This window comes from Barbus barbus, assembly GCF_936440315.1.
Source record: "Barbus barbus genome assembly, chromosome: 5".
Lineage (NCBI taxonomy): Eukaryota > Metazoa > Chordata > Actinopteri > Cypriniformes > Cyprinidae > Barbus > Barbus barbus.
In genome coordinates this window covers 27,540,031-27,552,366 of record NC_136733.1, presented here as the reverse complement: position 1 = coordinate 27,552,366, position 12,336 = coordinate 27,540,031, and the positions used below count along the sequence as shown (strand labels likewise).

Here is a 12,336-nt window from a genome sequence, read left to right as displayed (position 1 = left end):
CCCCCTCCATAGGATGTTGTGTGTGTTTTTAAGACTTTCCTGTTTATCTTGGGCTTTATTTTGAAGTTGTTGTTTTCTTGGAGGATAAATCCTCCATCACAGGTATCTTGTAGACTCTCAGGCTTTCATTCAGGATTACTCTGTGTTTTGCTGTATTCCTTTTACCCTCTCAAGGCTTCTAGGTGTACACAGAATTATCTCTCAAGAATGAGGCCGCAACTGCAGTGTTTTTCTGAGTCGGTTTAATAGCTTGTGCCAAACATTAGTATGATAGCCAAAAATCTATTTTACTCTCATCAGACCACAGAACCTTCTTCCAGCTGTCCTCAGTGTCTCGCACATCCTGGCAAACTGTAGCAGAGATGTCATGTGACATTTCTGAACAGTGACTTTTCTCTTTGCCACTCTCTGCTTAAGCACCTGGGCAAGCAATGAAGCTTGTAACTCTTTCAGATCTGTCATTGGTCTCTAGGGGGTCTCCCCCAGCGGTCTCTTTCTTACCTTCATTTTAATCGTACTCCAGTAGATATTCACTGGCTTGGAAAAATTCTTGTGTCCATCCCTTGACTTGTGCTTTTACGTTTACAGGGCAGCTTGGAGCAGTTTCAGGAGTGTTTTCTCTCTCTCTCTCTCTCTCTCTCTCTCTCTCTCTCTCTCTCTCTCTCTCTCTCTCTCTCTCTCTCTCTCTTCATGGACAGTTTTGGCACAGTAGTGACTCACCAGAAGTTGGACTGTCCAGACACTTGTGTATTAATTTATAAGATGTCTGAAACCAGTCAGTTGCTCCAGAGAGTATTTATGTGTATTGCATTAAAGGGGGTGAATATTTATGAAGTCTACCATTCAAACACTACCATTTTAAAATTCGGGGTCAATAATTTTTGTTTTTGTTTTTCAGTGAACTCAGATATACCAAGGCTGCATTTACTTGATTAAATGTAGAGTAAAAAACAGTAATATTGCAAAATTCAATTGCAATTAAAAAAACTGTTTTCTGTTCATTTTAAAATGTAGTGCATTGCTGTGATGACAAAGCTGAATTTTCAGCAGCCATTAATTCAGTCTTAAGTGTCACATGATCCTTCAGAATAAGTGTTAAAAACAGTTGCTCTGCTTAATGTTTTTGTGGAAACCATGATGTTTTTTCAGGACTCTTTAAACAGAAGGATCAAAAGAACCTTTTGTAAATCTTTTGTAACATCAAAAATGCCTTTACTGTCACTTTCGATCAATTTAATGCATCCTTGCTAAAATTGTAATTGTAATTTATTTTTTAAAATAAAGAAAACATTCTGACCCCAAACTTTTAAGCAGTCCTTTGTTTTAGAGCATTATAGTTGTACAATTTTTGTGAAATGTTTCTTTCATGACACAAATGTGAGGAACAACATGCGCAATGTCAAATTTTTTGAAACTGACATCTCGTATGTGATGCTACCAGTGACACAATGTCATGCGCTATTTGTCACAAATATATTAAATATACACTTCAGTTATATCAGAAAGAGAGAGAAGAAATCAAAGAGATAAGTCTCTATGGTTTTGTTCCTCTGTTATCTGGAGCAGTGGTTGATCTTAAAATGTTCTGACTGTTGCTTTTTCACCATTAGGCTTAGAAAAGGCCAAGCAAGCTGACCGCAACATCTAAAGGAACGTAGACCAGTTTAATTGGGTTTCATGATGCTTTTTTATTCATGTGCCCTAAAAAGTAAGGTTAACATGCCGAAACAGAAAAAAATGTTGTCTTTAGTCAATTGGCAAAACAAGATTTCTCATGAATATGAGTTAGGTTCTGTACACTAAGAAGCTTATCATTTCTGAGACCTTGACTATTTAATAGTGGGGAAACAGCCATTCTATATATGTTATGTGTAATGAACGTTCAGTTGTGTGTGTGTGTGTCTGTGCAACGTGTGAACGTGTTTCTGTGCTGTACTTGTGTTGAAGAATCAGGACGAGCCACATCTGTTTCAAATCTAATGAATCAATATTGTGTTTGCAGTCAAAATAGGTTCGGTCTTTTCACACAGTGCTGTCTATACCCCTCTCAAGCTTGTTATTTCCGCATATTAACCTTTTTTCTCTCTCTTTCTCTGATGGGCAGATCACTGGTGGAAGATGATGATGCTCAGATGATGAAGGTGTCGCTGGGATGCAGTGAAATGGGGCTTTCCTCCCACTTGCAGGCCTCAAAAACAGGAAACACACGCTTCTTTACCAGCAACACACACAGCTCTGTGGTTTTACAGGTGAGTGTATGTGTGTGATTACATATGTCTTTTACTAAATGTCAGGGTGGGTATGTGGGGTGTCACCATCTGCCATTCCGGCATCATATCACACGTTAGAGTTTGTGTGTGTGTGTGTGTGTGTGTTTGGAAGAGACTGTGAAGGTCATCTCTGCTGTTTCTGGCAGTCAGGCTTTAGTTCACACATAAAGATGATAATATTATGATCATCATCCTCATTGGTGGTGGGCTCAGTCCTGCCTGAAGTCCAAGAGAACATTCATTAGCACCTACCTGCGGGTCACCTGACAAGTGTCAGCATGTGCTTGTGTGGGAACAAAGGTCAGAATTTAATTGGAATTTGCCAGTGAGTCATTGCAGACAGATCAATAAGTTAAGGTCACCTGATTCCCTTTGTTTGTGTGCATCTGTTCAATATTTAACCCTGTCTGATGCATGATGTCCTTTTCAGTGGACTATTTTTATATAATAAAATGTTAGTTTAAAACTAAGTGAGGCATTGCAATAATGGCCATATTTCTAATATTAATAATAATTCTAAATGATATCTAGTGTACAAACTGTGGCACTATCAGAATATTGCTTTTTTTTGACTAGCAGCCTGGAAACATTTTTATAAATCACACACTTGGTCTGTGAGAAATAATGTGTTTTTACAAAATATACTTTTTTGCTGTATCATTTATCAAATAAATGCAGCCTTGGTGGGACTTCTTTTAAAAACATTGAAAAATCTTATCAACCCTCAACTTTTGAACAGTAGTGTAGCTTCACTGTTTGTTTACATGGGATAAGAGTGTATATACATGCATGTACACACAGACAAATTCATGTATTGCGTGATTCCTAGATGTCATTAGCACTGACAGTTTATATTGACGTCATGAGGTCATTCTATTGATCACAATGTCAATGACTACGTTTATATGGACATCAGTAATCTAATTATTTACCTTATTCTGAATAAGACAATATTATGATTAAGGTGTTTACATGAGCTGCTTTTAGAATATTACTTTCATGTTGCCGTTTTGTTATAGTACGTTATAGATCGATTAATGTCATTCGTCATTTCATCATTACATCACCACACGATGCCATCCGAAGTCCCCTCCGGAATTTCACGTATAGTTCATCTTTGTGATGATGCCATATACAGGTCCTTCTCAAAAAATTAGCATATTGTGATAAAGTTCATTATTTTCTGTAATGTACTGATAAACATTAGACTTTCATATATTTTAGATTCATTACAACACAACTGAAGTAGTTCAAGCCTTTTATTGTTTTAATATTGATGATTTTGGCATACAGCTCATGAAAACCCAAAATTCCTATCTCAAAAAATTAGCATATCATGAAAAGGTTCTCTAAACGAGCTATTAACCTAATCACCTGAATCAACTAATTAACTGTAAACACCTGCAAAAGATTCCTGAGGCTTTTAAAAACTCCCAGCCTGGTTCATTACTCAAAACCGCAATCATGGGTAAGACTGCCGACCTGACTGCTGTCCAGAAGGCCATCATTGACACCCTCATGCAAGAGGGTAAGACACAGAAAGAAATTTCTGAACGAATAGGCTGTTCCCAGAGTGCTGTATCAAGGCACCTCAGTGGGAAGTCTGTGGGAAGGAAAAAGTGTGGCAGAAAACGCAGCACAACGAGAAGAGGTGACCGGACCCTGAGGAAGATTGTGGAGAAGGACCGATTCCAGACCTTGGGGGACCTGCGGAAGCAGTGGACTGAGTCTGGAGTAGAAACATCCAGAGCCACCGTGTACAGGCGTGTGCAGGAAATGGGCTACAGGTGCCGCATTCCCCAGGTCAAGCCACTTTTGAACCAGAAACAGCGGCAGAAGCGCCTGACCTGGGCTACAGAGAAGCAGCACTGGACTGTTGCTCAGTGGTCCAAAGTACTTTTTTCGGATGAAAGCAAATTTTGCATGTCATTCGGAAATCAAGGTGCCAGAGTCTGGAGGAAGACTGGGGAGAGGGAAATGCCAAAATGCCTGAAGTCCAGTGTCAAGTACCCACAGTCAGTGATGGTCTGGGGTGCCATGTCAGCTGCTGGTGTTGGTCCACTGTGTTTTATCAAGGGCAGGCTCAATGCAGCTAGCTATCAGGAGATTTTGGAGCACTTCATGCTTCCATCTGCTGAAAAGCTTTATGGAGATGAAGATTTCATTTTTCAGCACGACCTGGCTCCTGCTCACAGTGCCAAAACCACTGGTAAATGGTTTACTGACCATGGTATTACTGTGCTCAATTGGCCTGCCAACTCTCCTGACCTGAACCCCATAGAGAATCTGTGGGATATTGTGAAGAGAAAGTTGAGAGACGCAAGACCCAACACTCTGGATGAGCTTAAGGCCGCTATCGAAGCACCCTGGGCCTCCATAACACCTCAGCAGTGCCACAGGCTGATTGCCTCCATGCCACGCCGCATTGAAGCAGTCATTTCTGCAAAAGGATTCCCGACCAAGTATTGAGTGCATAACTGAACATAATGGCCATTCTTTTATTGGTCGGATGAAATATGCTAATTTTTTGAGATTTTTGGGAATTTTGGGTTTTCATGAGCTGTATGCCAAAATCATCAATATTAAAACAATAAAAGGCTTGAACTACTTCAGTTGTGTTGTAATGAATCTAAAATATATGAAAGTCTAATGTTTATCAGTACATTACAGAAAATAATTAACTTTATCACAATATGCAAATTTTTTGAGAAGGACCTGTACAGTTTTGTCTGTACTGCACTTCAATAATGCGACTAAAATAGGAATACTCCACGTCTTAATTCGATGTGTGTTCACTTAGATTATGACTTTAGCCGGATTAAGGTAATCAAAAATCTCTGTTTACATGGTAGATTCTTAATCAGAATATTGTTTTAATCGTATTAAAATCGGAGTATTGATGTCCATCTAAACGTAGTCAGTGACAGCTGTCATTCATCACCTGATCGGCATTCTGGCTTAAATCAGCTACTGCTGTTAGAGGAGGTGAATTGTGTTTATATGGACTTCAAATTGCAGTTTATTAAGATCGAATTAGTTTGTTAAATCAAAATACCGTAGATAAACAATATTTGAAAGAAGCTGAAGTTGAAGACAGCCTCTCTGAGATAATGACTTAATTTCAATTTGAATGTGTCACATGGCACGTGTCCTAAAGCACAGCAGCCCTCATTATCCTACAATATCAATAACCGCTGGAAAAATGATTTGATTCATTCCAGTGATTTGTTGGGAAACCGCACTCAGTTCATTTGATTGGATGTTTATCCCCAGGCTCTGTGTGTCCTCGCATACCGAACATACACAGAATGAGAGTTTTAGTCGAGGAACCAGGTTTAGTGTGTGTGTTTTAGCAAATGTTTTGTGTTGTACATCCATTTATTTTGTAAAAAAGTTGACAATTTGTGCTGACAAAACAATCTTATAGACCTTTTCTATTTTTATTTATTTTAATCTTGTCATCATAATAATAATATTAATGTAAAAGTATTATTTTTGAAATATTATTTTAATATAAATTATTCCATAGTGACACAATAAACACATAGCCCACACACCTACACACAATGTTTGTTAATGTAGACTCAACACAAAATGCTTTTACTGTCATATTAGATGCAGCATTGTCATCTTCTACATTTTACATTTAGACATCCAAAGCGACTTCTGAATGAGGCACATCACAAGCAAAGCTTTTAGTTTTAGATTTTATCAGACGCTGATGTTATGAGGCAGGTAAAGACAGCCTGTTGTCTTTTCCACATTTATCGAGGCATGTCTGTTAAACTCCAGCTCAGAGTGTGTAGTACAGTGTTTGGCGCTTAAAAAGCTTATGTGTAATTTCGGTGAGTGCAGCACTGATTGGATTGTGCCTTATTTCATGTCCTATCACATGCTTGGCATTTGCTTTTGCACATGCTGCTGTATTGAGCCTGACACAGCGGCTTGGAGAGTGTGCGTGCGAGTGGACGATGGCTCTGTCCTGTTAATTATGGCTCGTCTGTGCCATGGGAGCAGTCCCCTCATGCATCTGACCTCCTGTTCATTAATTAACCCCACAATCTTTTATTCAGAAATGACGCTCATGGGACACAGTAATGATACAGCTCCTTAATAGTCACACTCTGTTTTTATGGGTGATAACAGATGCTTTAGTGTTTTTGTTGTTTTTTTTTCAAGACCATTTCGGTCAATGTCTATCCTCCTGCCCGGTGAATTCATTAAATGCATTACAGAAATGCTCGTCACTTTCTCTGTTTTATTTTCTTCCTTCTGTCTCTCAGGGTTTTGACCAGTTGAGGATAGAGGGCCTGCTGTGTGATGTCACGTTGGTGGCGGGAGATGGGGATGAGGCGTTTCCTGTTCACCGAGCCATGATGGCCTCCTCCAGCGACTACTTTAAAGCCATGTTTACAGGTGAGTGAAAGAACAAGACATGGGATAAAAAAGGATTAGGTGAGGTGAAGCCAAGTTTCCAGGTGAGGAAGGGATAAAGGAAGGAACCGATAGGTCAAAGTTTGATAGAAGAGAAAGAGAATCGAGACTCCAGTTAAGTTTGTAATGAACAGATAATGTTGATGCACTATGCTGTACTAATCAGCTATGCTGGATTGTTTTTGTTTGTGTTTAGTACTGTCACTTTAAATCTTCTTTTGCTTTTTTTTTTTTTTTTTTAGTTTGTTTATCATGTAAATATCAGCAACATATCAGTCTCATTTAGTCACACCAGAGACTTTCCCTCGGAGATCAGAATGTTCCTGATTCTCCCTCCATTCACCCTCTTTCTCTTTTAGAAGCGCGCACTGTTTCTTGGGAAGAAAGAACAAAGCAAGAGAGCAAGGGATTAAAAGCAAGGGATTTGCTCTGGGTTATTTGGGAAAGCATGTTCAGAGATAAACTGTTCGATGGAAAGGACTTCATTTCATTATTTGAATTGAGTTCAGCTATTCCCTAAATAATTATGCCATTTAATACGGCATACTACCAAATCCTGGATGAATTTTTAACACAAAACTATTATGAGAGAGCACTAAAACAATTATAAAGAAGCAGTGTGCCCAGGGAATCCTCTTTCTGCAGGCTTATACCATTTCGTAACTAGAGCTGGGGGGAAATCGGTTTATCGATGCATTGTGATTCTGAATCAGTCCACAAAAATTCAGAATTGCTCCAAAGTTTAATTTCTATATCATGGTGGTATGAGCACTTAGTTGCTTAGCGATTTACTAATCTGCCATTCAAATCTTTTAGATCAGTAAGAATTGATATGCTTCTTATAAATGTTTATTTGTTTATGCGAATCACTGCAATAAGATGCAATAGAAAAATATAATGCTATGCATTCAAGATAGTACAGATAGTTCGCAAATCATGTTTAGACTGACAGCAAGTCATTAATTAACTTAAGTGCCTTCTGACTTCTAACGGCTCTGTCTCTGTAGTGTTGTGTGCAAGCAGTGGTGGTGAGAGAACGCGCTTGAGAAACAGTTTAGAGAGGAGAAAGGGTCATCTAGATAAATATTTTTTTACCACTGCAGATAAGTTAGAAATTATGCATCGCGACACAAATGCCAACTTGCATCCAATGCATACTTTTTTTAAATCAGTGCATCGCATCGTTAACTTTTATGCCGATGCACTGATGCGAATCTGTGAATCTTACCATTCCTAGTATGTAGCTGACAAATGTGGTGTATCTGTTATCTTATAAAAGGTCAGAAGTATTTATAAGCCCATCAAAGTCCTGCTCATACATGTGTGCCAGAACAGCTTTGTCTGCAAGACTTCCATAATTGCTGTCTGTATTACTTTCTTTCATTCTCCCCTTGTGTTCTACTTATCCCTTTTGCTCTTGTTCTCTCTCGCTTTCCTTCTCTCTTTCTTCATCTCGCCATAGTTGATAAATCACATCTGAACTAATGAAAGTGGTTTGACTTATTTCAAACGTGGCTCTTGAGTAAGTGGCTCATTATCATGGTTAAGAGAATTGGTGACAGCTTGCAGTGAGACTCGCTTATCTTCTCTCTTATTTCCTCTTTCTCTCGTTCTCCTTATTGTTTCTGTCACTCTCCCTCTCTGCCTTTGATCCGCTCATTTGCAACATTTTTTGCCAATCCCTCCCCCATTCTTTTCTTCCTCATTCTCTTCATCTGCTTTTCCCCTTTTTTATATCTGTTTTGCTTGAATATTTCTATGCACTGATTTTCTCTTGCTTTCATCTCCTCCCTCCGTCATCTTTTCCTCTCTTTTTTTCCCCCAGGTGGAATGAAAGAGCAGGATTTGATGTGTATAAAGCTGCATGGCGTGAATCGAATAGGGCTAAAGAAGATTATAGATTTCATTTACACCGCCAAACTCTCTCTCAACATGGAGAACCTACAGGACACCCTAGAAGCTGCTAGCTTTCTCCAGATTCTGCCTGTCCTTGACTTCTGCAAAGTCTTTCTCATTTCTGGGGTAGGACACTGTTCAAACCATTTCTAATAAGAATGCTCTAATGTACTTTGTAGTATTAACACGCAGTTCTTACCTCCTCTTAGGTGTCGCTGGACAACTGCGTGGAGGTGGGGCGCATCGCCAACACCTACAACCTCACAGAGGTGGACAAATATGTGAACAACTTTATCCTGAAGAATTTCCCCTCGCTACTCGGCACCGGCGAGTTTGTCAAACTTCCATTAGAACGTCTAGCGTTTGTGCTCTCCTCCAACAGTCTAAAACACTGCAGTGAGCTGGACCTATTCAAATCTGCGTGCCGCTGGTTACGCTACGAAGAAGGCCGCATGGAATACGCCGCCAAGTTAATGCGCAATATCCGATTCCCCCTCATGAGTCCAACAGAACTCATAAACCACGTACAGACTGTCGACTTCATGCGTACGGACAATACATGTGTTAATCTTTTATTAGAAGCCAGCAACTACCAGATGATGCCATACATGCAGCCGGTGATGCAGTCGGAACGAACTATGATCCGTTCAGACAATACCCATTTAGTGACGCTAGGGGGCGTGCTACGGCAACAGCTGGTTGTAAGTAAAGAATTGCGACTTTTTGACGAGAAAGCACATGAATGGAAGGCACTGGCACCCATGGACGCCCCGCGCTACCAGCACGGGATCGCAGTGATCGGGAACTTTTTGTATGTAGTCGGGGGACAGAGTAACTATGACACGAAAGGTAAAACAGCTGTGGATACCGTGTTTCGATACGACCCGAGATATAACAAGTGGATTCAGGTGGCGTGTCTTAATGAGAAGAGGACCTTCTTTCATCTGAGCGCTCTCAAAGGACATCTATATGCGGTGGGCGGGAGAAACGCTGCTGGAGAGCTGGGTGAGTCAGGAAGGGATTTTAGTGTCACAGCAGGGGACAGATTTCTAAGGGACATGCTGTGATTCATTTGTTGACATGTTTTGTAAATATAACTAGTTACTATAATTAGTTACTTTTTTAGGGAGTAACGCAATATTGTAATGTATTACTTTTAAAAGTAACTTTCCCCAACACTGGAGCCGTAGTATCTCAGATCAATCATATATTGTCGTAGTACTGTGTTTATTAGTCACGTTGAATCAATGGAAGCAGTTAAATCTTGTTTATTCAGCTACTGATTTCTTCTACAAGCTGATTTCTGGTCTTCGGATGGAGATTTACTACTGATCACAGAACTGCGCTTCACTGATGAGATGCGCATGACTATCGCAGCTTTTGTCTTATCGCGATTGCGATTACATTTCGATTTATCATGCAGCCCTACTATCCGTCAGTTGTTCGTTGCATTAACACAGATCTGAATGCGAGCTTGCAGTGGATCAGATGGTAAAGTCCATCATACATCACCAGAGAGGACTGTCATATCACTGGAATAGCAAGCTGTGAGATTTTGATCAAAAATTATGACTTAAATTTTAAAAAATAAACAGGAAAAAATGGATGCATGGATGAATTGTTCATAATAAGATCAGAAAATGCATTTAGAAAATATATGGGATGATGGTCCATTTTCATATTGAGCCTACAGTATCTCATGATAATAACATTACTGCATATTGTTGAGCATATGTGGTTAACTGTAATATTAATATATTTCAAGGTTTGTTTTTAAGGATATTGTTGTTTACTGTGTACTGTAAGCAATCGTGGAACTTTTTGGGTCACAACTCAATTTCAGGCGTAAAACCCTAAAGCAAAATCACCCACACATTTGAACTCATTCATTTTTAAGGAGGTCAAATTAATCCTTTTATTGCAGAATTCAGTTATGCCAGGATTTGAAAAAGCTCTGTTAAAAAAATCTTATTTGGTGCTTATTAACTGCGGTGCATCATTTTGTTATTTGATATTTATTTGTTGATTATACTTAGAGTATTTAATATGCCCTCTAATACGTTTTCAAGACAGATAGCAATTAGATCACCATAGGCTACAGAAGTTTGGATGCCCCAGAAATGACAGAAAGTGAGGAATCATTGGTGATGCACATGGATGGAGCACCCGTGAAACTCAAAAATTAATTGGCATTGGGTCAAAAAGAGTTTTCAGCAAAAAATATTAATAGTATACAGGATTTATGTCCGCACCATGTACTTTTATAGTCATTATTCCAGCGGCTATGGTTGTATGAGTGCATCAGGCAAAGGTGGAAATTAACCAGAGATGATATTTCTCAAAGGGTGAATATCCTAGTGCAGCCTGGGTAATTAAAATGCAGGTTCCATATAGCAGGACACCAGAACGTAGTGCAAACACATTAATATCTACAGAAACAAAAATGACCCTCCCATCATCCACAGCAATGCTCCTCATAACAATGCACACAAACACACTCACACCAGATATGTACAGCACCTCCAAATTGACAGGAAAGAGACAAAAACACATACAGATGTCACTCTACAGAGGTTTGATGATGGACTCTGACACGCTCACTTCCACAGCAAGACTGAGAAAAAGCACCCAAAAAATTTACTTACAGCTTTCTGCATGCAATTCACTTTGACACACACACACAGACACACACACACACTGGCCTTTCTCATGTTTATCAGCCGACGGTCAAGCCCCTAGTGCTCAGTCGCCCCATGTTTCTATAGTGACCTCCTTCATGGCGGTTAAGTGGAATTTATTGCTTTGAGTTGAATTTAATCTTTTTACCCCGTACTGTTTGAGGACTCAGTCTAATATTACTGCCCAGTGTGTTTGATTTGTCACTCTCAGTACAGGATTTGCAGGAATTTGCCATTACTGCAGTTAAAAATGAATGACAAGTGATTGATTTTAAAAGCTAAAAGCAGTGTTTTTTCTTCATATTTAACTTGCTTTAAAAATGTGGACTGACAGATCCTGATAAATTTGTCATGAGGATTGAGTGAATGAATGCTGTGCGAGTGATATTTACGATCATAGTTTAAAGACGTAGTCTCTCAGTGCTGCTGTCTCGCTCATTAATTTACAGATATAAAGCGTCTGAAAGTTGTATTTTTGGTTCTGAATCAGAACAGATGCAGACTCTCCTGTTGTCGATCATTAGTGGAAAACAGGCTGTCTGTGTTTGCTGTAATAAACAAATTTAGACCATGCTGGCTGCTTTTGGCAATTCCATTGAAAAGTCAAGCACATCAGTTTTAGAAAAACATTGAAATAAATAAGTAGAAACTTTCTGTACACAGTGAACTTATGCTGTTGTGAAGTATGATGAACAAATTGTCTCTCATAATTATTTACATTTATTCATTTAGCTGACGCTTTTATCCAAAGCGACTTACAATTGCTAAATATGTCAGAGGTCGCACACCTCTGGAGCAACTAGGGGTTAAGTGTCTTGCTCAGGGACACATTGGTGTCTCACAGTGGATTCGAACCCGGGTCTCTCACACCAAAGGCATGTGTCTTATCCACTGCGCCATCACCTATTTATTTATGTGTAATCAATGAGGGAGTCATAAATCTTCACTGCTCATTTTCGGACCACTCATTTTCCACCTGCAGCTGTTTAGGATTTTACATACAGTTGGTAGTAAACTGCTAATAAGTACTTGGAGAAGCTTCATTTTATGTTGTTACA

General features: G+C 39.3%; 1 protein-coding gene across 9 annotated transcripts in view; it reads left to right on the top strand.

Annotated features, from left to right (window-relative positions):
• Nucleotides 1–12,336, top strand: part of LOC306869198 (kelch-like protein 13) — a gene marked incomplete at its 5' end in the record, with an annotated part of 58,659 nt that overhangs the window by 41,353 nt on the left and 4,970 nt on the right. For all 9 annotated transcript variants that reach the window (XR_013784150.1, XM_079415850.1, XM_079415853.1 and 6 more), the window contains 4 exons: nt 2,105–2,249; nt 6,554–6,686; nt 8,530–8,726; nt 8,810–9,605. Coding sequence is in view for 8 of the 9 variants with exons in the window: in XM_079415850.1 (XP_079271976.1) it covers nt 2,105–2,249; nt 6,554–6,686; nt 8,530–8,726; nt 8,810–9,605 (1,271 nt within the window). The remainder of the gene's footprint in view (nt 1–2,104; nt 2,250–6,553; nt 6,687–8,529; nt 8,727–8,809; nt 9,606–12,336) is intronic.